This window comes from Adiantum capillus-veneris, chromosome 27 (assembly GCF_014529385.1).
Source record: "Adiantum capillus-veneris isolate H3 chromosome 27, ASM1452938v2, whole genome shotgun sequence".
NCBI classification, from domain to species: Eukaryota; Viridiplantae; Streptophyta; class Polypodiopsida; order Polypodiales; family Pteridaceae; genus Adiantum; species Adiantum capillus-veneris.
The window spans coordinates 111,304,197-111,326,085 of NC_140957.1; the positions used below are offsets into that span (position 1 = coordinate 111,304,197).

At 45.4% G+C, this 21,889-nt stretch overlaps 1 protein-coding gene across 16 annotated transcripts in view; it reads left to right on the top strand.

Annotated features, from left to right (window-relative positions):
- ABCC13 (multidrug resistance-associated protein 11) overlaps window positions 1–21,889 on the top strand; it is a 187,719-nt gene that overhangs the window by 125,908 nt on the left and 39,922 nt on the right. For all 16 annotated transcript variants that reach the window (XR_015186743.1, XM_086502646.1, XM_086502652.1 and 13 more), the window contains 6 exons: window positions 9,633–9,730; window positions 9,819–9,885; window positions 9,955–10,072; window positions 10,299–10,415; window positions 15,873–15,953; window positions 16,037–16,297. Coding sequence is in view for 15 of the 16 variants with exons in the window: in XM_086502646.1 (XP_086358772.1) it covers window positions 9,633–9,730; window positions 9,819–9,885; window positions 9,955–10,072; window positions 10,299–10,415; window positions 15,873–15,953; window positions 16,037–16,297 (742 nt within the window). In the remaining variant the exon portion in view is untranslated. The remainder of the gene's footprint in view (window positions 1–9,632; window positions 9,731–9,818; window positions 9,886–9,954; window positions 10,073–10,298; window positions 10,416–15,872; window positions 15,954–16,036; window positions 16,298–21,889) is intronic.

The window sequence follows — 21,889 nt, forward strand, 5'->3', positions numbered from 1 at the left end:
CCAGCAGAGAGAGAGAGAGAGAGAGAGAGAGAGAGAGAGAGAGAGAGAGAGAGAGAGAGAGAGAGAGATTGAATTATCGTCCATGGAGGTCAGATATGACCTATGGGACCGAAAAACAGCGCATACAAAGATTCCTTCTAAATGAAGGGCAGATACATATCAGTTAAGGACTGAGGGTCCAGTGATGGGTGAACAAAAGAGAAAATGGGATGGGATGAACAAAACTTAAAATCTAAGGGGGGATAGGTGAGAGGGGAGCCATTTTAGGAGTTCGAAACTCCTGAATAATGGCTTTGCCTCCTCGATAGACTGCCCATTTCCCTGTCGTACGCGCTGCTCGCACCTTTTGTAGTTCTGTCTTCTTCTGCTTGAGTTGGCCGGGGGTAAGATCTTCTGCGAACCAGATTTTAGTGCCCTTGAGAAGCCTTGATTGTTCAAGGAGTTTAATTCGGTCCTCTTTGGTCTTGAAAGTGAGGATCGCATGATTGGTGCGATGCTCGTGTGTGATGGAGTCGATTGTTGGTGTATTCCACTCTATCATGTGGGTTGTCGTCTGGATGCGGGCAATCGCTTCATGGAACTTGAGCTCTCTCTCCCCTTTCCAGTCACTTGGCAGCCCACCAATGCGAACATTGAGGGCGATCTCCTCTTGCCGTTGTCGCTCGCGTAGCGTGGACGCCACACGGTCGTCCACCTTATGAATGATGGCTTCTTGCACTTGATTTTTGACTGCTTGTGTAAGGGTAGTCTCCACTTCTTCTTTTGTTTTGGTGAACTTGGTTTGCATCTGTTCCGATTCCTCTATCTGGTGGTTCTCCACTGCAGTTAGCTGGGTCTCGATGGCGATGAGCTTTTGTTTCAGCTCGTCGTTCTCCTTGCGGAGTCTTTCAACTTCGCTTTGAAGATGACTGACGTTGTCCGTTTTGGGGGGTGTCGCCACAACCCCAGCAAAGGTGAGTTTGTTTCGGGTTGAGGCGCGAGTGGCCATGGTTTTGCTCGAGGGGTAAAAAACTTGAGTTTACTGTGATTTTAATCGGTAGAGCTTAGAGTGGGCTCGAGGTTACTGTGATTAAGTAGGCAGCTTCGGCTTGAGGTTACTATGAAACAGAGCGAGTTGGCTTGATGTCAGAGCTTGAGGTCGACAGCAGAATCGGCTTGAGGTCGATAGGCCGAAACAGAGTCGGCTTGAGGTCGCAGTAGGCTGACACAGCTTGAGGCCGAAACAGAGATCGGCTTGAGCTCGAAATGGATGTCGACTTGAGGTCGGCTTTGTACAGAGTCGGCTTTGAGGTCGGCTGGTACAGAGTCGTGGGCTTTGAGGTCGGTTGGTGCAAAGTCGTCAGAGCTGAGTTGACAGAGAGCTTCGAGCGGTGCTGGTTGAAAAGGGGAGGGGCGGGGCTATGGCTAACGCCCCCCCAAGGGCAGTCCCTCGCCCACGGGGGAGCTTGGGGGGCTAGGGAGGGCAACGGCTTCGAAGAGATGCTAGGGTTTGACACACAGAGAGAGAGAGAGAGAGAGAGAGAGAGAGAGAGAGAGAGAGAGAGAGAGAGAGAGAGAGAGAGAGAGAACCCTACCTGACCTGTTGAGGCTACGCGCTCTGTACGTCCTCAGTCATTGCTTTCCACCATGTGTCCAGAGAGGGACGCGCTGCTGCAGGAGAAATGAAATGTTATATTAACGTCTTCAAAAGGCCATAGTGACCTATGAGACCCGAAAGTTACAAAGTGGTGGATCTGATACAAAGTCAGAGTAACAAAATAACCTAACAATAGTACAAAACAAAGATATATACTATGGGGTCCTAAGTTGGTCGATGTGAGCCAAGCAAAAAACTAAGCCAAAAAAGGGCGGCTTGTTGGGATAGCTGAATTGCAAGAGATCTAGCATCGGTCATTGGCGAATCTCATCAATTTCCTCCATGGTTAGTAGTCTGACCGGGCGTCGTGCATGCCTGGCCAGCGTGCTCCAAATTTTCTGTTGTAGCCTCCGTCGATGGTGTGTAGTTCTTCGCAGTCGCGGGCGCCTGGATTTCCCTAGTTCAATCGCTCAGTCAATTAGTGTGCCTCTGGTGTGAGACGAGGGGGAGCTCTGCTGTGGGAGTGGCTCTTGTAGCTGTCCCGTGTCTGCTCTGAAGAAGTCTGTGATCCGTCTTTGAGACTGGCTAGCCTCGCATTCATCACGCTATCTCTGTGTCTTCGTAGCTCGAGCAAGAACAAACCCAGAAGTCTCTGATCTTCGTATCCCATGACTCTTGAGAGTGGTCCAAAACCCTCTCTGAACAAGAAATGGGAGCGGCCTCGTATCTCATAGTAGACAGGGCAGCGGCATGTATAGTGTAGCTCTGTCTCAGATTCCATGTTACACAAGGGGCATGTCCTATCCTCTGCTGGTACTCCGTTGTATCTCCCAGTTTCAATCCGCAACTGGTGAGAAGATGTGCGTAACTGGCCAATAGCACATCGTATCCCATGAGACAAGTGGGTATCCGTGTATCTGGGTCTCATCACAAAACCATCTTCCGTAAGCTGGAGAAGGTGGTCTCTGTAGAAAGCCATCTTCGTGCCCAATTCCTGTGCTCGTTGTATCCATGTCCTCCTGGTGTCTAGCTGGGTCAGGTCTTGGCGGATGAGCTTGGTGATCTCTGACTGTGTAAGAGTGAGAGATGGTGCATCCAATGAGTAATGGAATGGTGGCAGCCTGTCTATGCTGAACCCATGTGCCTGAAACCATGATGTCATCTCCCCATACCAGCATGTTGTATCTCCTTGTATGGCTAACTGTCGAGAGGATTCAAGTGCTATGCGAGCATATCTGTTTCTAGGAAGTTCCCATGTGCGGTTTATGAAGGAGACTGATCTGGTGAGCGCCTCCACCACTAGTGGGGGGGCCGCTAGCTCTGCTAGGATAATGGCTCGTGGTACTGATGCCTTGGCTCTAATGAGCCGCGAGATCATAGAGACGAGAGGTTTCTCCATGTTCCCCCATCCGTCTGTGTGACCCGGCCTCCCGTGGTGATCCAGTGAAGGTCCTTATATCTCGGTTCCATAGAGCAATGCTGAAGCCACCAAGGTGTCAAAGAGCCTGCGAACACATCCTCTCCAATCTACCCAATGCTGCGTGGGCTCTAGTAAGTCTGGTGTCAGCTGCTCTTTTGAATGAGAATGTAGGTCCGCTAAAAAGCACTCCAAGGTAAGTGTAAGCGTCTGTGTACTCCATAGTCTCGTGACTGTATGTGAATGTAGGTGTTGACCTCCTGATCCACTATGGGGTGGTATTAAACACCATAACCTTGGTTTTACCGAGGTTGACAGACAAACTACTTTCGTGGGCAAACATATGCAAAGCATCCAATTGACGTTGCATTCCCTCTGGGGATTCGGAGATCAACACTATGTCATCAGCATATAACAAAAGTGGAATCCATGTCCCTGCCAACTGAGCACCTTTATCCCCATCACTGTCAATGTAGTCAGAAATCTCATCCACATACATACCGAAAAGAGTAGGAGAGAGCGGGCAGCCCTGCTTCACCCCAATAGTGGAGTGAACCGGTGTAGAAAGTCCCTCCGGGGTGCGTACATGCCCTACTACTGATCTGTACAATGCCATGGTCCCCCAAATGAGTTCTGTGGGTACTCCCATTTCCTGTAATCTGCGCATCAGTCTAGCTCTGGGTACTGTGTCGAAAGCTTTGCGGAAGTCCACAAAGCTACAATAGATCCGTCTCCCATGAGATCTGCCTTCCTCGATGATGGCCCTGAGTGTCAGGATATGGTCAAGAGTAGAGAAGCCTCTCCTGAATCCTGCCTGCCCAGTTGCACGTATTCCCTCCCTCTCTGCCCATCTACTCAGTTGTTGCTCAAGAATGGATGCATACAACCGTGCCAGTGTGTGCCCAATCATAATAGTGCGATAATTCCTAGGCTCCATGGGGTCTCCTAATTTGAAGATAGGTACGATCGTAGATAGGCTCCAAGTGTCCGGTAGGCCCTCACACATGGCACGGTTAAACATAACTGCTAGAAGCTCTGCTAGTAGGTCTTTGGCATGCATGAAATGCTCAGCGACTAGGCCGTCATGATCATATGCTCTCCCAGTCTTCATCCTGTCAATAGCTTTCTTCACCATCTCAGCGGTGAAAAAGACACATGCGTGTGGGCATGGATCGGGGGGGTTGGGGAGGGGCGGCTGTCCAGGTACTGTGTACAAAGATGATGCGTACTGACCCTAGGTCTCTGCGGAGGAAATAGCGGGGGGGGGGGGACTGCTCAGGAAAGAGCCGCCACGCCTTACCCGAGTCCTGACTCAAGAATAGCTAATATAGATCCTGCTCGAGCCGAGCCAAAAAAGCCCTCTTCTTCCGCCGCACCAGGCGTCGGAAGTCAATCTGTGATTGTCTGTGAGTGACGTCCCCCAACAGCACCTCCCTCTGAAGTCTGGCTCTAGTCTGGCGGCACTCCTCATCGTACCAGCTGATCTGAGGCATGCTCCCTGGTCGGCGGCTCTGCTCAGGCTTGGTGTGTCGGTATGCTTCTGCTGCTGCCTCATGTAATGTCTGTGTCAGTATAGTAGTTAGCTCCTCCAGAGGTCGCCCCGGGTCCTCAATGCATAGGCGTCTGTAGATTCCGTCCATGTATACAGAATCCGTCTCCCGTGTGAATGTGTAGCGAGTGGGGGCTGCTACTCGTGGCCTATGTGCTACATTGAATACTAGAGATGAGATTCGGCTGTGCCATGACATAGTCCACAGTGCTGGCTCCATGTCTGTGTGGGAAGCATGTAAAACCTCCTGCAGCAGGAAATCTCTAGGCCGTTCAAGATGGCCAATCCATGTGCAGTGCCCATGTCTATCAGGTGTCGCCCATACTCAGTATATTCCACATCGTGTGATAGTTTGGAAAGGCCCGTCTCTGCAACATCTAGCTCTCTTAGCATCTCCTCTGGAGAGAGAGAGAGAGAGACCCCTTCACCCTCTCACTCAGCAGCCCGTCCGAGAGAGACCTCGCGCTGCAACAACAATGAGGCTGATTGAGCTGCATCTGGTGGCGTAGCTCGGGTAGCTCAGCAGCGTGTCAGAGAGGAGCGTGCTGCTGCAGAGAGAGAGAGCCCGCCAGTCCTGCTCACCCTCGCGCTCAGCACACACACACACACAGAGAGAGAGAGAGAGAGAGAGAGAGAGAGAGAGAGAGAGAGAATGAAATGAAATGAAATGCTATATTAATGTCTTCAAAAGGCCAAAGTGACCTATGAGACCAGAAAGTGACAATGTGGTGGATCTGATACAAAGTCAGAGTCAGAGTAACAAGATGACAACAATGACAAAAATGAAATGACAAATGTCACAATAAAATACTATGGAATCCTAAACTACTAGGTGTGAACATCAGCTAGCTGGGATAGCTAGATCACAAGAGATCCAGCATCGGTCTCGCTGGCGGATCTCATCAATCTCCTCCATGGTCAGTAGTCTGACCGGGCGTCGTGTATGTCAAGCCAAAGTGATCCAAATCCTGTGATGTAGCCTCCGTTGATGCTGTGTAGTCCTCCGCAGTCGTGGGCGTCTGGATCTTCCAAGCTCAGTCGCTCGGTCGATCAGTGTGCCTCTGATGTGAGACGACGAGCTCTGCTGTGGTAGTAACTCCTCCGGGTGTCCAGTGGCAGCTCTAAAGAAATCTGTGATCTGTCTCTGGGACTGGCTAGCCTCTCCTCTCATCAGGCTCTCTCTGTGTCTGCGTAGCTCGAGCAAAAACAAACCCAAGCATCTCTGATCCTCGTATTGCATGACTCTAGAGAATGGTCCAAAGCCCTCTCTGAACAAGCAATGGAAGCGGCCTCGTATCTCGTAGTAGACGGGGCAGTGGCATGTGTAGTGCAACTCTGTCTCAGGCTCGATGTCACACAGGGGGCATGTCCTGGCTTCTTCTGGTACTCCGCTGTATCTCCCAGTCTCGATCCGCAGCTGGTGTGAAGATGTACGTATCTGGCCGATAGCACATCGTATCCCATGAGACAAGTGGGTGTCCATGTATCTCGGCCTCGTCACAAAGCCATCAACCATAAGCTAGAGGAGATGCTCTCTGTAGAAAGCCATCTTCGTGCCCAGCTCCTGTGCTGCCTGTATCCATGTCCTCCTGGTGTCTAGCTGAGTCAAGTCCTTGCGGATGAGCCTGGTGATCTCGGACTGTGTAAGAGTCACAGAGGGTGCATCCAGTGAGTACTGGAAGGGAGGCAATCTGTCTATGCTGAACCCATGCGGTTGAAACCATGATGTCATCTCCCCATACCAGCATGCTGTATCTCCCTGCATGGCTAACTGTCGAGAGGACTCAAGTGCAAGGAGGGCATATCTGTCTCTGGGAAGTTCCCACATGCGGTGTATGAAGGAGACCAATCTGGTGAGTGCCTCAACCACTAGTGGGGGGGCAGCTAGCTCTGCTGGAACAATAGCACGTGGTATTGAGGCCTTGGCTCTAATGAGCCACGAGATCATAGAGACCAGAGGCTTCTCCATGTCTCCCCATCCATCACTGCGTCCTGTCCTCCCGTGATGATCTAATGAAGGTCCCCAGATCTCAGCTCCATAAAGTAATGCAGAAGCCACCAGAGTGTCAAAGAGCCAGAGCTTCGTCCTAGGCTCCTGAAACTGAACCTGTGAACACATCCTTTCCAATCTACCCAATGCTGCATGGGCTCTGGTCAGTCTAGTCTCTGCTGCCCTCCTCAATGAAAATGCTGGCCCACTAAAAACCACTCCGAGGTAAGTGTACGCATCTGTATACTCCACGGTCGCCTGGCCGTATGTGAATGCCGGTGCTGACCTCCTGATCCACTGTGGGGTGGTATTAAATACCATGACCTTGGTTTTACCAAGGTTGACGGACAAACCACTTTCCTGAGCAAACCTATTCAAAGCATCCAAGTGACATTGCATCCCCTCCGGAGAGCCGGAGTTTTACCAAGGTTGACGGACAAACCACTTTCTTGAGCAAACCTATTCAAAGCATCCAAGTGACGTTGCATCCCCTCCGGAGAGTCCGGAGAGAGAGAGAGAGAGAGAGAGAGAGAGAGAGAGAGAGAGCATGATATACGAGATACGGAGTGGCGGAATTCCACCTTGAGAGAGCACTGGCCCCAAACCTTGGCACCTCTTTTGGTATTTCTTTATATTGCTTCATCAAAGTACAACTTCCACTGTATCTCCCACGGGTAGACTGCAATTGTGAGAGCCTATAGGTCTTATTTAAAGGCCCTTGGCGATGAAAAGTAATTCGCATCCAAAAGCATCTGGTCTCCAAAAACAAGCTAGTACAAAAGCTGAAATTACAAACAATTCTGCGACGTCAGCAAACTGTCAGCGCAAATTGGGCAGTCTGTGCAATGCCACATCAGCATGTCAGCGCAAATTGCGGAACCTGCCGTACAAGCGTGCCACGTCATCAATTGGCTGTGCAATGTTTTCTGAAGGTGTGTAGGTTCTGATTTAATCTCTAGGGAAAACTTTAATAAGTTTGTCCCTTTTGACGAGGAACCCAAAATTGGTAGGAACTCCTTATTCTATTGCTTCTAGGGTTTAGTCCCCTTGAGATCTGTAGGCTGGATCAAGTCTTTAGTGGCTTGACACGTCAGTAGTTTGTGACATATATTTTATTTTCGTATTATGCACCTGCCACTGCACGACAATGGAGATCTTGGATTCATGCCATAAAGAAGAGTACGTCCTAGACATAGGTATACTCGAGAGCAACCGGTATGGGTGTCCTTTTTGTGGATTTAAGGGAGGACCTTGTGATCATTGAGGTAAAGCGAAAACAAGGAAATATTGTAAATTTCAATATGATAGAGAAGATAGTTGTCATGTGACAAGTCGATGAAATCCTGGAAGGGACATCAGTGTGGATATCAAATAATCTTACTTCTACACTACTCAAAATTATATTTGGAAGACCTTGTGAAAGTCAAGTGAGAAAAAATGGAAAGTGTGTGTTCTACAGAGGAAGCAAAGCCAGGATTAGGGATTCATTAAGACAACTCTCAAGAAATTAAAAAATATTACTTTTTCATAATATCACAATATCTGGCTTTTATTATTATAAGGATGGTTTTACCAAGAAAACGGTGTTGTGCTTCTCAGTGTAGTACGCAAGAAACCTCACTCCATGGCACAAACTAGACAACTGACAGGATACATAGAATAGAAATGTACTCAAAATAGCAAGACAGGCTAGTATCCAAGCCCAATGTAAGCCTGACTACTCTCAACGTATTAGCTACAGACTCTGGCTGATAGCACACACAGCTAAGGCCAAGTGTATGTTACAATTGGAGTGTCGAGGCTCAGAGTGTTCAGGGAGAGTCCTGTGTGCAAAGACTAGACTCTAGACCAAAGACTCGTACGAGACTCATACCCTAGTGACGATATATACAAGGGTTATTCATTATCCAGTGAACCTCTCAGTAAAAAATAGTACTGCATGAGGAACGTAAAAATCTCTTGATGGCGATGAAAAGAGGCACAGGAGGGCTTCAAAAGCTTCTGTCCAGCATTGACTGTAACATTCGGCGACAAATTGGGAAAAAAAATTGTGTCTGCTAGAGGTGTGGGGAAACTCTGCATTCTCATTGCCTTTCCCAAATCATCCACAGTGAGGTTCTCGGCATTTAACCTCGGGAATGTGAGCATTATGGCATACAAATATACAATAGCATGTACATCTCTGGACTCTTTCTTACCAGTAAGAAACACTTTTAAAGGAGAAGGTTAGATCACATACCCTTCTTCTTCCTTGTCATCATCTAAGAGCTCAAAAGTCTCGTAAAATGATCCTTAATTGAGCTGTCTCTGTAGCTTGTTCATGTGTTTGGTGGCTTTCTCTCCTCCACCTGCTGGCTCTAGGGTGTTTATTGATATTCCTAGGAGATTGGGGTCCTTGCCCTTTGATTTGGGTGTCTTTTTCAGTCACTTGAGCACTGGTTTTCTTCCACCTTAGAGTCCTCAAGCTATATACAGGCTGAAGGGGTAAGTAGTCTCAGTCTGCGAAAGCATAGTAGTAGCAGAACTTGCAAGAAGAGAGAGAGAGAGAGAGAGTGAGTAGTAGCACAATAGGGGAATGGAGGTGCTGCATAGGAGGAATACCTCACACAGGTGCTTCAAAACCCACCCACCACAGGCGTTGCAGCACGTATGCCGCTTGACTGTACTAGAGAGTCAAACTTAAGCTTGTGCCCGTTCCTTTCCATAATGATCCCTCCACTCACATTCCCTCCAAAAATGTAGAATGAAAATTGGTCCTTTTTTTGTACCACCGAATGAAAATTGGTCTTATCTCTGACCTTGTACTTTTGTACCGCTCTTTTTGTTTAATATTTTCTGTTCAGTTTTGTTCACAAAGAAAAACCTTCTAAGTTCAATCTCAAGAAGTTTCTCTAGGTATACCACATTATACAGAGTTAAAGCTAAAGAAGTTTCTGTAGGTATACCACATTATACAGAATTAAAGCTAAAGAAGTTTATCGGAAACTTTAGTTTTCTATTTCTATGCTTTGCCAGCATGGGCAAGATCATCGGTTAATGTCCCAATGATCAAGATTATTGTGCTAACTGGTTTTTCTGTTTTCTTGCTACAATATTTCAGCTTACCTTTGCAGATGATTGCTGCACTAAGTTTCTTATACCTGCAAGTAAAGTTTTCATTTGTTGCTGGTCTGCTTGTCATAGTCCTATTGATACCAGGTATTTTTGAACTTGTCTAAGCTTCTACCATCTTATTTCTTATCAGTCTATTCTCTCTAAAAGTGTTTTTCCTTATATTATTTTTCAGTAAATAAGGTGATCGCAACAAGAATTGGTCTTGCAAGCCAGCTGATGATGAAAGCTAAAGATGAAAGGTTGGGGATTTTATCTTGGTCCAAAGGGAGCACATGAACTAGAGATTTATCCAATTATATGTGTTGCAGGGTTCGAAGAATAGGGGAGTTCCTAACATACATCCGGACAATTAAAATGTATGCATGGGAGGACATGCTGTCTAATAGAGTAATGGAGAGTAGAAAAGAGGAAGTGAAATACCTTGCGGTGAGAAATCGTGCAAAATTTCACATGTGCAAATAGGGCAAGCATGCATATGATGCTTTTGTATCAGTTTAACGATGTAAAAATTCATGCATAAATTTGAATCAAATCTACGCAATCCATGATTTTCATCATATTGTGCATTAGTGTATAATCATTGCATAATTGTTATCAGTTCTACCACTTTAGTGAATCCACTCTCTATTCATTCATGGCATGAAATTTGCAGGTTCGAAAATATCTGGATGCTTGGTGTGTCTACTTCTGGGCCACGACACCAATTCTGTTCTCATTTCTCACCTTTGGGCTGTATTCTTTGCTTGGCTACAAACTTGATGCCGCCATAGTAAGAACCAGTACTCGATACTTTTCTTTTGCAAAGGATATTTTTAAATTTTGTTCTAGTTGTATTCTGAATGGATTAGCTATACGTACTACTTGAGGTGGTTTTATTAGCACATCATTTTTCTTTTCGACAAGAAGAGATTTACCAACTCGCATAAATGTGCTGAAGTGCAGAAATTAAAGCAGAAGTGAGAGATTAGGGAGAATGAATGAGGAAATAATGGATTATGGAAGCATGAATGAAGGTGGGAAAGTGCAGAAATCGAAGCAGAAATGATAGATTAGGAAGCATAAATGAAGGTGGGAGATACCTAGAGCCACTGAGATCTGCATATAGCCATCTTGGATTCCTATTTCTTATCCCCTTCAAAGATCTGGTGTCACAATGAAGCGCTTATATCTGCTCTCATGCTTTTGTTTGAGAGTGACTGTAATAGTCCTCTTTATCTCCCTAAAAAGACAAGTCTAGTATTTTTGTCTTTTCTGAAACGTCCTCTATGGACGTGTGTAGGGTGTGGATCTCTCATGTACTCCAATCCATACTATGCTTCATGCTGATGACATTATTTTGGTCGTTGAGTCGCACGAGAGCCTAAAAATTACACTGTACGGCTTTGGATTAGTTTTGCATGCAGAGAAACCTCACTGTGAACCTTGGACAACCAAGGTTATGATTTTCCACACCTCTAGATAGGTCAAGAGCAAAGTTGTCTTCATGTATGATTTGGCCATGTTAAGGTAGTTTGTTCTTTAGTCTACCTGGGATTCAGTTTCACGGGCACCACAACAGTATGCAGCACAGACGATGCAAAAGTGCTGGTTCCACCATGCACATGTTTATGAGCCTGTAGCTGTGCTACAATGTCACATGCATTAGACAGGCAATTACAGTTAGTCTTGTATTTATACTTGGGCGGACACTTGACTGATGGACGAGGGTCATTGATGGTCTAATTGACCATATGCGCTGGGCGGGACACAAAGGAGTGGTAGCCGAGTGGACACCGTGGCCAGTCTACCACTTCCAACTATAGTCGGATATATGTAGCTATCTCAGAGATGTTTGTTAGTAATATATAATTGTTGTATATATGTCAGCCTACCACTTCCCACTATAGTCCGATATATGTAGCTGTCTCTCAGAGATATTTGTTAGTAATATATAGTAGTTGTATATATGTCAGCCTTGCACGAGCCTGGGATATGAGCCTTTGGTGTAGAGTCTAGCCATATGCACAACGCTCTCCTTGCACTCTCTTTGAGCCTCAACGCCCCCCTTTGTACCTTATAAGCACTTAGTTTGGAGCTCTGTGTGCTGCCAGCCAGTCTGTAGCTGATAAAGTGCAATCAGTTGGGCTCATTCTGAGTTTGGAATATATATTGCCGTCTAGTACATTTTTTAGTTTTATGTCATTTCAGTTATGCCAATATGTCTTCTAGCTGTATTGCTTATGCCATGGAGTGAGATTTCTGTGTATACTGCACTTAGGAGCACCCACATTAGAGAGCACAATATGTGCTCTCATTTTTGGCACGCCTAGTGGAACCTAAAATGAAGTCTCACTCGAGATTTCTCATTGTAGCAAGAAATCTATGTCATGCTCTCTACTGTGGGTGCTCCTCAATGAAATATGCAAGAAATCTCACTCCAAACATAGAACAAACACTGTAGAGCAATAAGAAACGAAGTAAAACTATACTCAGAATGAGACAATAGCAGACCCCGAACCCAATGGAAGCTCAACTATACTGATAGAACTAATACAGACTCTTGCTGGCAGCATACTTAGCTCCAAGCCCAAGACTCACTTTTTTGTAAATCTGCTTTGATTAATTTACAAGTGAGAAACCTCAAAGTGAGGAAAACCCATGAAAAGAAAGGGATACAAAACACGGATCACTATGAGGCTCTGAAGGCTAGAAACAGTCAAAGTAAATCCTGTAGGTATCAAGAGTGATGTCTCCAGCGTCATAGGCAAAATACAGCGCTTGACCAAGTGATAATTTGAAATAGGGAAAGGGGTCAACAAAAGTGCCCTGCAACATTAAGGAGTTCCTATGGTGCCAGATGGCCCACATAGTCCAAAATCTGACCCAGGTGAAGAACATCGCAAACTGAGATTGCGGTGACCGAAGCACCCAAAAAAGCCAAAATCGTCTGTAAAAAGAGCCGGAAGGAAAACGCAGCCGAAGAGCAGTCGACACTTGCCGAACGAAGGCTTTGGAGTGACGACAACACCACAGTAAGTGTGGCACGGTCTCCTCAGCTTCAAGGCATCTAGGGCAGCAGGAAGGCGCAATATGCCGAGCATGCAACGCACTGCCAACAGGTAGAGCTCCCACCAAGCACCGCCACAAGAAAACGTGTTCCTTCAGAGGCAGATGACTCTGCCAAATGCGAGACAATGTGTGTTGCCACCACAAGGATGACTCGGAAAGCGACCACAACTGATTACCCTGATGCACAATCCATACATCAAACTGAAGGATGGCATAGACATTGGCAGCTGAGATGCAGTCCAATCTTGCAGTAGCCAGATTCCAATCAGAGAAGGGAGAGTCCACATCCAGAGGAGGAATGGGTGAATGAGCAGCAAGCATCCTTTGAATCTCCCGCCAGAGAGGACAATAGTGAAGGCCCAACCGAAAGCGGGAGACGGCATCAGCGAAAGAAAGAACATAACCCAAGTCATCAACCACCTAATGCACCTGACAGAATCCTTTTTGGGAAAGAAAATACGCTTGGCGAGGAGACCGTTGAACCAAAGTCGAAGCAAAAACCTTGCTCCAATGCAGACTCTCCAAGCGAAGAGAGTTACCCCCAAAGGATTGTCGACCATCCCAAGCCAAATGCGAAGTGACAACCTTCCAGTCAACAATTAGAGAAGAAGTAAAGGGACATCCAGGAACGTGTCCTTCAAGCTTCCCAAAAACAACATCCCAATAAATCGGTTTCCCATGACCAAAAGAAGGGGTGACAATGTACGTACACAAATGTGTGACCATGAGAGCCCGGGGTTGCTGCTGCTCCACCAAAACTTGGAACAACATAGCTTTCCGAGCCAGAAGATGACGTTTCAAGTCCAAAATATTCAACCCTCCAAGCCGCTTGGGAGAACACAGCTTGTCCATAGATAGAAACCAAAGGCCCCTCTTGCTAGACGAGGTCTGCCAAAAATGCTCTAAAATATTGGACATGAGGGACTGCAAGCGCAACCGAGGCCAGTATAACAAAGGCAAGCAAAACTGCACATAAGCCACTAGGATGCATTGGACAATCCTGAGACGCACATGAAGTGGCCACATGGACAATTTCCAATAATTCAACTTGGAATGCAGACGTTGGAGCACCCAATCCAGTTTCTGCATAGCCGATACATTCCAACCCAACGGATAACCGCGAACCAAAACATGTGGAGGAACAATCTCCCCAAGCCACAATATCTTATGCCAGTCACACTCTTTCAGAGGCAATAGCTTGGATTTGCAAAAGTTAACTTTGAGACCTGCTGCCAATCCAAAAAAGTGAAGAGTATGCATAATCTGCTGTACATCATCATAGTTATTACGAGGCATGAACAAAGAGTCATCCGCATAAGCCTGACCAGCAAACTGCGGACTAGAAGGTAAAGTCAGGCCATGTAGCCTACCAGTGGAGGTCAAGGAATCCAAATACATAAACAAGAGATGAGTAGCGATCGCATAAAGCAAAGCACTCAGAGGGCAGCCCTGCCTTACCCATCGTCCCAAAGGCCAAGATTTTGTGAGAGAACCATCCAACAAGCCTGCAAAAGTACTGTGTGCATACAAGAAAAGCACGACACAGGATAGCCTAGGCCCAAAGCCCAAATGTCGCATGGTATCCGCAATGTAAGACATCTTGTCGAGTATATTTTGCATATTCCATACCAATGATGACATTCGCGAGGTTATCAATAATTTGACGTCGCGGAATGAAGCCGTATTAAGATTGATGCAAGACTTCATGCAAAAAGCACTTGAGTCGGTTAGCAAGCATTTTTGCCATTAATTTATATACCACAATTATGAGTGTAATAGGCCGCCAATGTGAGAATTCTTCACACAATGCATGCTTAGTAATCAGCTTGAGCAAACCTTCTTTCCAAGAGGAGGCAATTCCTGTTGTTCCCAAGCTGTATTCATCATGAACAATAGAGGCAACTTCAAATAATCCCAGAAAGACAAGAAAAATTCCACAGAGAGACCATCCCAACCAGGAGCTCTCCATCGACCCAAATCAAGCAAGCTGGCATACAATTCTGACTCAGTGAAAACAGCTTCCAAGTCTTGAGCCTATTGTATCGAAAGAATGGCAGTAACATGCGATAGAAACATGTGACGCACTTGGCGAGCTTCTCTCGTGGGAGAAGAAGGGGCCTCAAACTTGTAGGGCCAAGGGGCCAATCTGCACAGGTGTGAGCAGGCTCTCAAGTTCTTCTGTTGCGCACTAATCAACTGGAGGAAGACAGTTGCTTTCTGGGTTGGCAGTGCTCCTACACTTGATTGGTCGCCAAGCGAGGGTTTCAAGTGGACGCCCCCAAGGAATGCAGTTCGCTACTTGGATTGTCAGGTTGGCTTGGACTTGTCCCCTGAGCAGCAGACTGCTCCCCTCCTCTTGTCCATCAAGGGGAAGTTGCTACATTGGAGTTCGGCACAACTCTCTTTGGTAGGAAGAGTTGTAGTGGCCAACCAAGTACTCTTGGCTACTATATGGTACATCACATCTTGTTGGATCTTCTTGAGCTCCTATATCAACCAGTTAAGAGAGGCTAAATAGGAAATTTCTTTGGTTAGGGCGTGACACTCAGTTAGTCTGGCAGGTCATCACTCTACCATGTTCTCAGTGGGGGACTGGGAATCATAGAATCAAGCACTAACTATCCTTCAAACGAGGGAGGTTGCTTGTGACTGGCTGATCTTCACCACAAGGCTCTTCCAGTGGAAGAGAAAAATGAATGGAAGACTCAGGGGAGCCGGCAAGGGCGCTTCTAGAGAGTTCGTCTTTGGCGGCAAAGCTGAATCCTCTATTTGTGTGCGTGATTGCTTTGTAAGAGAAGAGGGTGTGGGTGCAAGAGACAAAATCTATGGGAGTGATTGTGTGGGATTACACGAGTGAGTAGATGAGAACGTGTGTACAATTTTAAGAGGGAAAGCAGCAGGCAATTTAAGGCGAGGAGTTTAGGTGGCAGAGGCAGCAAAGCGGCGGCAGGCAGGGGGCTGTTTGCAACAGAATTCACTGGTGGCTGCACTATTGTAAGGGCTAGTGCAGCACAACGTGCCCAATGTAGAGATAGTGTTTTACTCAGTAAAGGTTTTTAAAAACTGTGCGCTTTGGTAAATTTTTAGGAAATTACTATTTGTCAGTTAGCCCAGTCCTCTATACTTCTTTTCTTCATGCATTCGGTAATAATGCAGTAGGCTTTCTATAATGTTACAGGTGTTTACGAGTCTCTCTCTTTTCAATATGCTCATCTCCCCACTCAATTCTTTCCCATGGGTTATCAATGGCCTGATAGAGGTAAGCTGTATGTGGAGTAGCAATGAATTTATCTGCCTGTTTCATTGTGATTTACAACGATTTGGTTACATGCTCTATAACAGGCAATTGTTTCGCTCAGAAGATTGTCAACATTTCTATTAGCTTCTGCAACAACATTTGAATCGATAGAGAAATTAAGTCTGAAGGTCGAGTTGAGGACCACACATATACTAAAGGAGCAAGAAAGTTTAGAAGATAGTGCTATCAGCATACAAAACGCAAGCTTTTCCTGGGCCCATTCTGCACAACAATGTCAAATTGAGCATCTGAAATCCATCAATCTTACGGTTCCGAAGGGCAATAAAGTGCTGGTTCTTGGAGAGGTGAATACTGCTCTTGTTTTCTGTGTTGTTCCTCTTACTATTGCTGTTTATTAAACTGCTACAACTATATTTACTGTTTTGACTGTTAAATAGAACTATTATTACATGAACCTTGAGGTCCAAGGATATTGAGTTTTCAATAGAAGGTCATATTCAGCACATTTCCAATCCTTCTTGAAGGCAGCCTAAGGCACCAACCTTTGGTATGGGGCTATTAAAGCAGTGCATAACCATTTTTTACCAACTCATGGCATTTACGGGTCCCACTACTACCATACATGCATTATTGTCTATAAAGCATAAAGAATTTCTCTCTTTTGGGAAAAATGGTGGGTCATTAAGCTCATTGGCCTAGCTATGTGTTGACCTAATCTTCTTGTTTAAGATAGTTGAGGAGAATGCAATTTTTTGTGGTTCCTATCAAAATATGAGCTTGATACATTAGAAACTTAAGATTTCTCACTTGTTGCTGTAGTGTAGTAGTGATGTTGGCTTTTGCCCATATTTGTCACTTAGCGTAGGTCAACTTCCTGCAGAGGTTGGTGAAGCACAATCACAATGATTTTGAAGCCTTGTAAAACTTGGAAGGAAATGTATGATCAGGAACTGGGTACAATAAGCTATGAGAAACTCATTGGCTTTTATAGAAAAGATGAATCATTTCCATCAGAGTTTTTCTTGGATAGAAGGGCTTGGGAAAGGATGGTTTGTCAAGTGTACTTATTTTCTATCCTGTCAAGGGCCAGCCTCATCAGTCCTAGCCTCAGCAATCGAAGGGACCACCCTTGGTCTTTTTGAGCTCCATTAGTAGCATGTCAAGAGCTCTCCATCGGATCCCTCCGCCTTCATGATTCATGGAAGTCTGTAGGCAGAATATTGTTGGCCGCAGTACCCATGATGACGCTAAAACCAGAAGGCTTTCCTTTCCAATCTGGTTGACCTGTTATGGCGAGTAGTGTTTCCCCTTGTGCAACAGGCACAGCACGTCACAGAAATGTATGAATACCTGATAAGCTCTACACAGAGAATCTGCCTACATTTGTATATTCCAGGACAATATCTATTCCCACTGAGGACTAACTGCCAAGTCGCCTCTGTAATCGAAACTTCCAAGAACTCCACAAATTCCTTTAATAGAAGTCTTCATGATCCCTCTTTGAACTTGAGTCTGTATCCAATCCTGATCCCTCTTTGAACTCGAATCTGTATCCAGTTCTGATGTGTAGCTTTTCGAAAAGTTCTTGCCAACTTTTCTCCTTGCACTAACCAAGAAGTTTTGATCTTTTCTAGAATTGAGACTCCTACAACCATATCTTCCAAGACATCGAGTCTGCTCGTGACTCGGTTCTTTGTTTGTTTTTGGCTTTGTCTTCCCCCTTTGTTCAGACAATATGTAGAAATAAAAAATCATATCCGGACTACTTTTCTGACTTTGGACATAGACCTTGTGGAGTCTGGAGCTGCTTTCCCCCAATGTTTCCCTTTCACTTCTTCAACTCTTGCAAGATGCTCCCATAGTCGATTGCATATATTCTTGACCAGGTTATTTTGAGACGAACAATTGCCTGAGCTATGATACCACTGTAACCGGCAAGTCACCTGTCAAGGCAATAAAAATACTCCAACAAAATGGAACTGAACCAAAACAGCAAACTTCAACTTGAAAGAGGACGTAATAGACGAGAGACACAGAGCGGCGGAGTTTTACTCCTAGAAGCATTGGCCCCTCAACTAGGTGCCCCTTGTGTTATTTCTTTATTTATTGACCAAAGTCAAAGTTACAATGGTTAGAGAGCCCACATTCTCCTTCTGAGCCATTCTTACAATCGCAGTTTCCTCCAATAGCACTCCCCTCCTCTCTTTTATAGGCACGGGTCCAAAAAGAAACTTCAAAATCACACTTGCTTTTACAAGTGCGAAAAGACACCAAAATCACTCTCCATTGAATCCCTCCACCTTTGCTCTTGCAAGCACGCCTTGCCACCTCTATCATCGTAGATGCATGGAGGGCGCGGACAATAGATATATGAACATGGATGAGATCCTACTCAACGCCACAAGGGGAACAAAGACATCGGGACCCACGGATATGTTTGTTGAGGTGTATCATTAGCGATGGCAACAATGGGCTCCCATAGAGGTACCAACGAGAATCCCCAAGAAAGAGAAAGATGAGCATGTGTCTACTCGACAACAGTGTAGTGCTATTACCTAGAGATTTTTCAGCATGTTTTCTTGAAGGTATTCCGGATATACAGACCGAAGGCTAGAATTGCAAAGTCAATCCCTTCTCTAATAGACTTGGACACCCGAGTGAGAAATCAATAGCAACACACAAACAAAAACTGCAACAAACTAAACTGAATAGAATGAAATGTTATATTCAACGTCTTCAAAAGGCCAAACTGATACAGTCCTTGTGGATCTAATCCATTGTCTGGGTACAAAAATAAAATGAAGTAGAGTGAAAGACTAAACCAAAAGATTAAAATCGTTAGATTGAAATCATCATCATCATCATCAATGCCCGAGGATGGCCGGCATCAGGCGTTGTCCGAGAAAGTATTGCATCGGTCGCTAAAATGCTTCGTCAATGTCCGCCGTTGTAAATAGTCGTACTCGGCGTCTCCCAAAATTGTGCTAGAATAGTCTTGGTCCTTTGATGGAGCCTCCATCGATGTCGTGGTCGCTCTCGTAGACATGGGCATCTAGCTCTCCCAAGCTCAATGGCTCTGTCCACTAATATACCTCTGGTATAAGTGGGCTTTGAAGTCTACTGTGAAGCATGCTTATCTGGCTGCTGAGTCCCTGCTCTAAAGAAATCAGTGATCTCCCTGTGTGAATGTCTCCCACTCCCTGGTCTCCTCCAGAGACTCTCACTGTGTCTACGCAGCCCCAGCAAAAACAACTCGAGGCATCTCTGATTCTGATATCTCATGACTCTACCCAATTGACACTAAGTTCTTCTGTCCTTGAACATGGACTATCTAGCAGTGGAATTGTGACAAGACGTTAGCCCACTCATCTGCTTTTCCGAAAGCTGCTTCTGCGACACGAAATAGTGTAAACGCTCATGATTTATGAAGGTAGTAAAATCGGTTCCAAGTAGATAGTGTCGCCATTGCGTAAGAGCATGGATAACTGCCAACACCTCTCTCTCGTAAATCTGTGCAACCAATTTAGGACGTAAAGACATCCTGCTCTCGTACGCAATGGCATGGCCTTCTTGCATCAAAACTGCTCCAGACTGTGACCACAAGCATTAGAGTTTTTCGAATGGCTTTTGCAAGTCTGGCAAGACCAACATTGGTCCTGTAGTCTACTTTTCTTTGAGAGTTTGTAAGGCGGTAATCTTTGTTGGCCCCCAAGTGAAAGGAACCCCTTTTTGAGTGAGTGTATGCAAAGGAGAAGCTATCTCTGCAAATTTTCGAATGAATTGGTGATAATATGAACACAAGCCCAGAAAGCTTCGAACTTCATGAACATAGTTTAAATTGAGCCAATCACGAATAGTCTCAATTTTAGCCAGGTCCATCTTTACTCCTTCTATTGAGACGATGTGTCCCAAAAAGTGTATCTCAGGCAAGAAAAATTCGCTCTTTTTCGCATTCTGGAAGACTTGCAACAGGTGGTGTTGTTTCCTTCTTGGAGAAGACGATGATGTCGTCATGAAAGTGCCCACAAACGATCGATACTCTGTGAAAATCCTATCCATCATTCGGTTGAATGTCACTGGAGCATTCGTAAGGCCAAATGGCATAACCAAATATTCGTACAAACAAAAAGATGTCTTGAAAGCTGTCTTGTAGACGTCTCGACGAGCAATTTGGATCCGATTATATCCACTCTTCAAGATCAATTTTACTGAAACAAGAGGACCCCTGAAGTCTGTCAAGATTATCATCGATCCTTGGGTTAGGAAATCTGTTCTTGATAGTGATTTTATTGAGAGCTCTATAGTCAATGTACATTCTCCAAGATCCATCTTTCTTTAATACTACCAATACCAGTGAAGTGAAAGGTGAAGTGCTAGGTTGAATGAGACCCTTTTCAAGAAGTATTCTTCATTTTGGGCTCGCCCGGTTTGAAGGTGTACTACCGGTAATCAAATCAATCGTGTGATCCTCAGGACGAGAAGGAGGTAACTTGCCTAGTCGGCCTTCAAGGAAACAGTCAGCCTATGCGTGTAGAAATTCTTGTCGTTCCTTTTCTAAATTAGACATATTTGACTTTTGTTCATCATTCAGTTGCTTCAAGAAGATCGAGTAAAAAAAGAGATCGGATATCATTAATTTGGAAATGGCCGAAGCTGAGACAAGTGCGACGGACTCGCCCTTCAGCTTTACATCAAGTACAATCTTTTTGCCCTTCCCATTCTTCAAAGTAGCATTCCTAGTTCTATAATCGACCACGGCATTATTCTTGTGGAACCAAGGGATTCCTAGGAGGATGTCACACCCCTCCAAAGGCATAATGTAAAAGTCCCTGTGCCCTAAATACCCTTGACAATGCAAACGAAGTTTGCCAATGACAGGTGTAATGGCAACATCCCGTTCGGGTGCCGCTAGAACAGCCTCCGCTTGTGGCCCCATTTGCTCGGGCATAATTCCAAGTTGAGCCGCCAATTCGGGTGAAATAAAGTTGGCCTTGGCTCCTCCGTCAAAGAAGATGAGGGATTCTTGATCTCGTACTTTGCCCCATGCGCAACAAAGTTCAGTGGTGGGCCAGTCCCCACCAAATCTGGTACCAGCCCTGCTTTCGCCTTTCGTTTTCTTCCGCGTTCTTCGGCTACACTGGAACTCTCTGGTGTAACTTTTGATTGTCCACTAGGTGCCTTTTTGGGGCATCGTGCAGAAATATGTTCTTGTTTCCCACAGTCAAAGCACTTCCCTAGTTTGAGGTACTCGGATTTTTGTTACTCTGTCAGTCGGGGAGGTGTATCTTTCTTTTTTTGGAACTTCCCTTTTCTTCTATTATCATTTGTCGAATTTTGTCCGGTCCTCGGTGTCAAAATTTGATCAATTGGATAAGTCAGATTACCCGAATGCATAACAAACCCTTTCTTAGCATGTCCCATCAGTTGTTGTATGGACTCGGAGTCCTGTAGTAAGCAGTAATCTCGTGTCTCTTTGGGAAGTCCACAGCAAAATCGCTCGATTTGCTTCTTAAGAGTGATCTTTTTAAAAGAAGAGACAGGTAGAAAAGCATCCCGAAATCTCTTGCAATAAATATCCAAAGTATCTCCCTTGGTCATCTGAAAATGATTCCAAGTGGTAATCACATTACGTTTGTACTCTTAGGTGAGCCAAGAGGAAATAAAAAATCGCTTGAACTTTAGCCACTTTATCGGTGCTTCTTTTCGTAACAGAAGAGTGGACCACCATGTCTGTGCATCTCCTTTCAAATAGGATGCTGCCCTCCTGATCTTGGAATGCTATGAATAGCGCCCTCCAGAAAAAGCTATGTGAAATTGCTGAATAAGCGAGGGCCTTGTGAGAATCTCGAAACCTGAAAAGGTATCAAATTTGAGTGCTTGTTCACCCTCCTTTAATTCTTTGGTCTTCTTGCTCTTATTAGCTGGGGGGAAGGTAT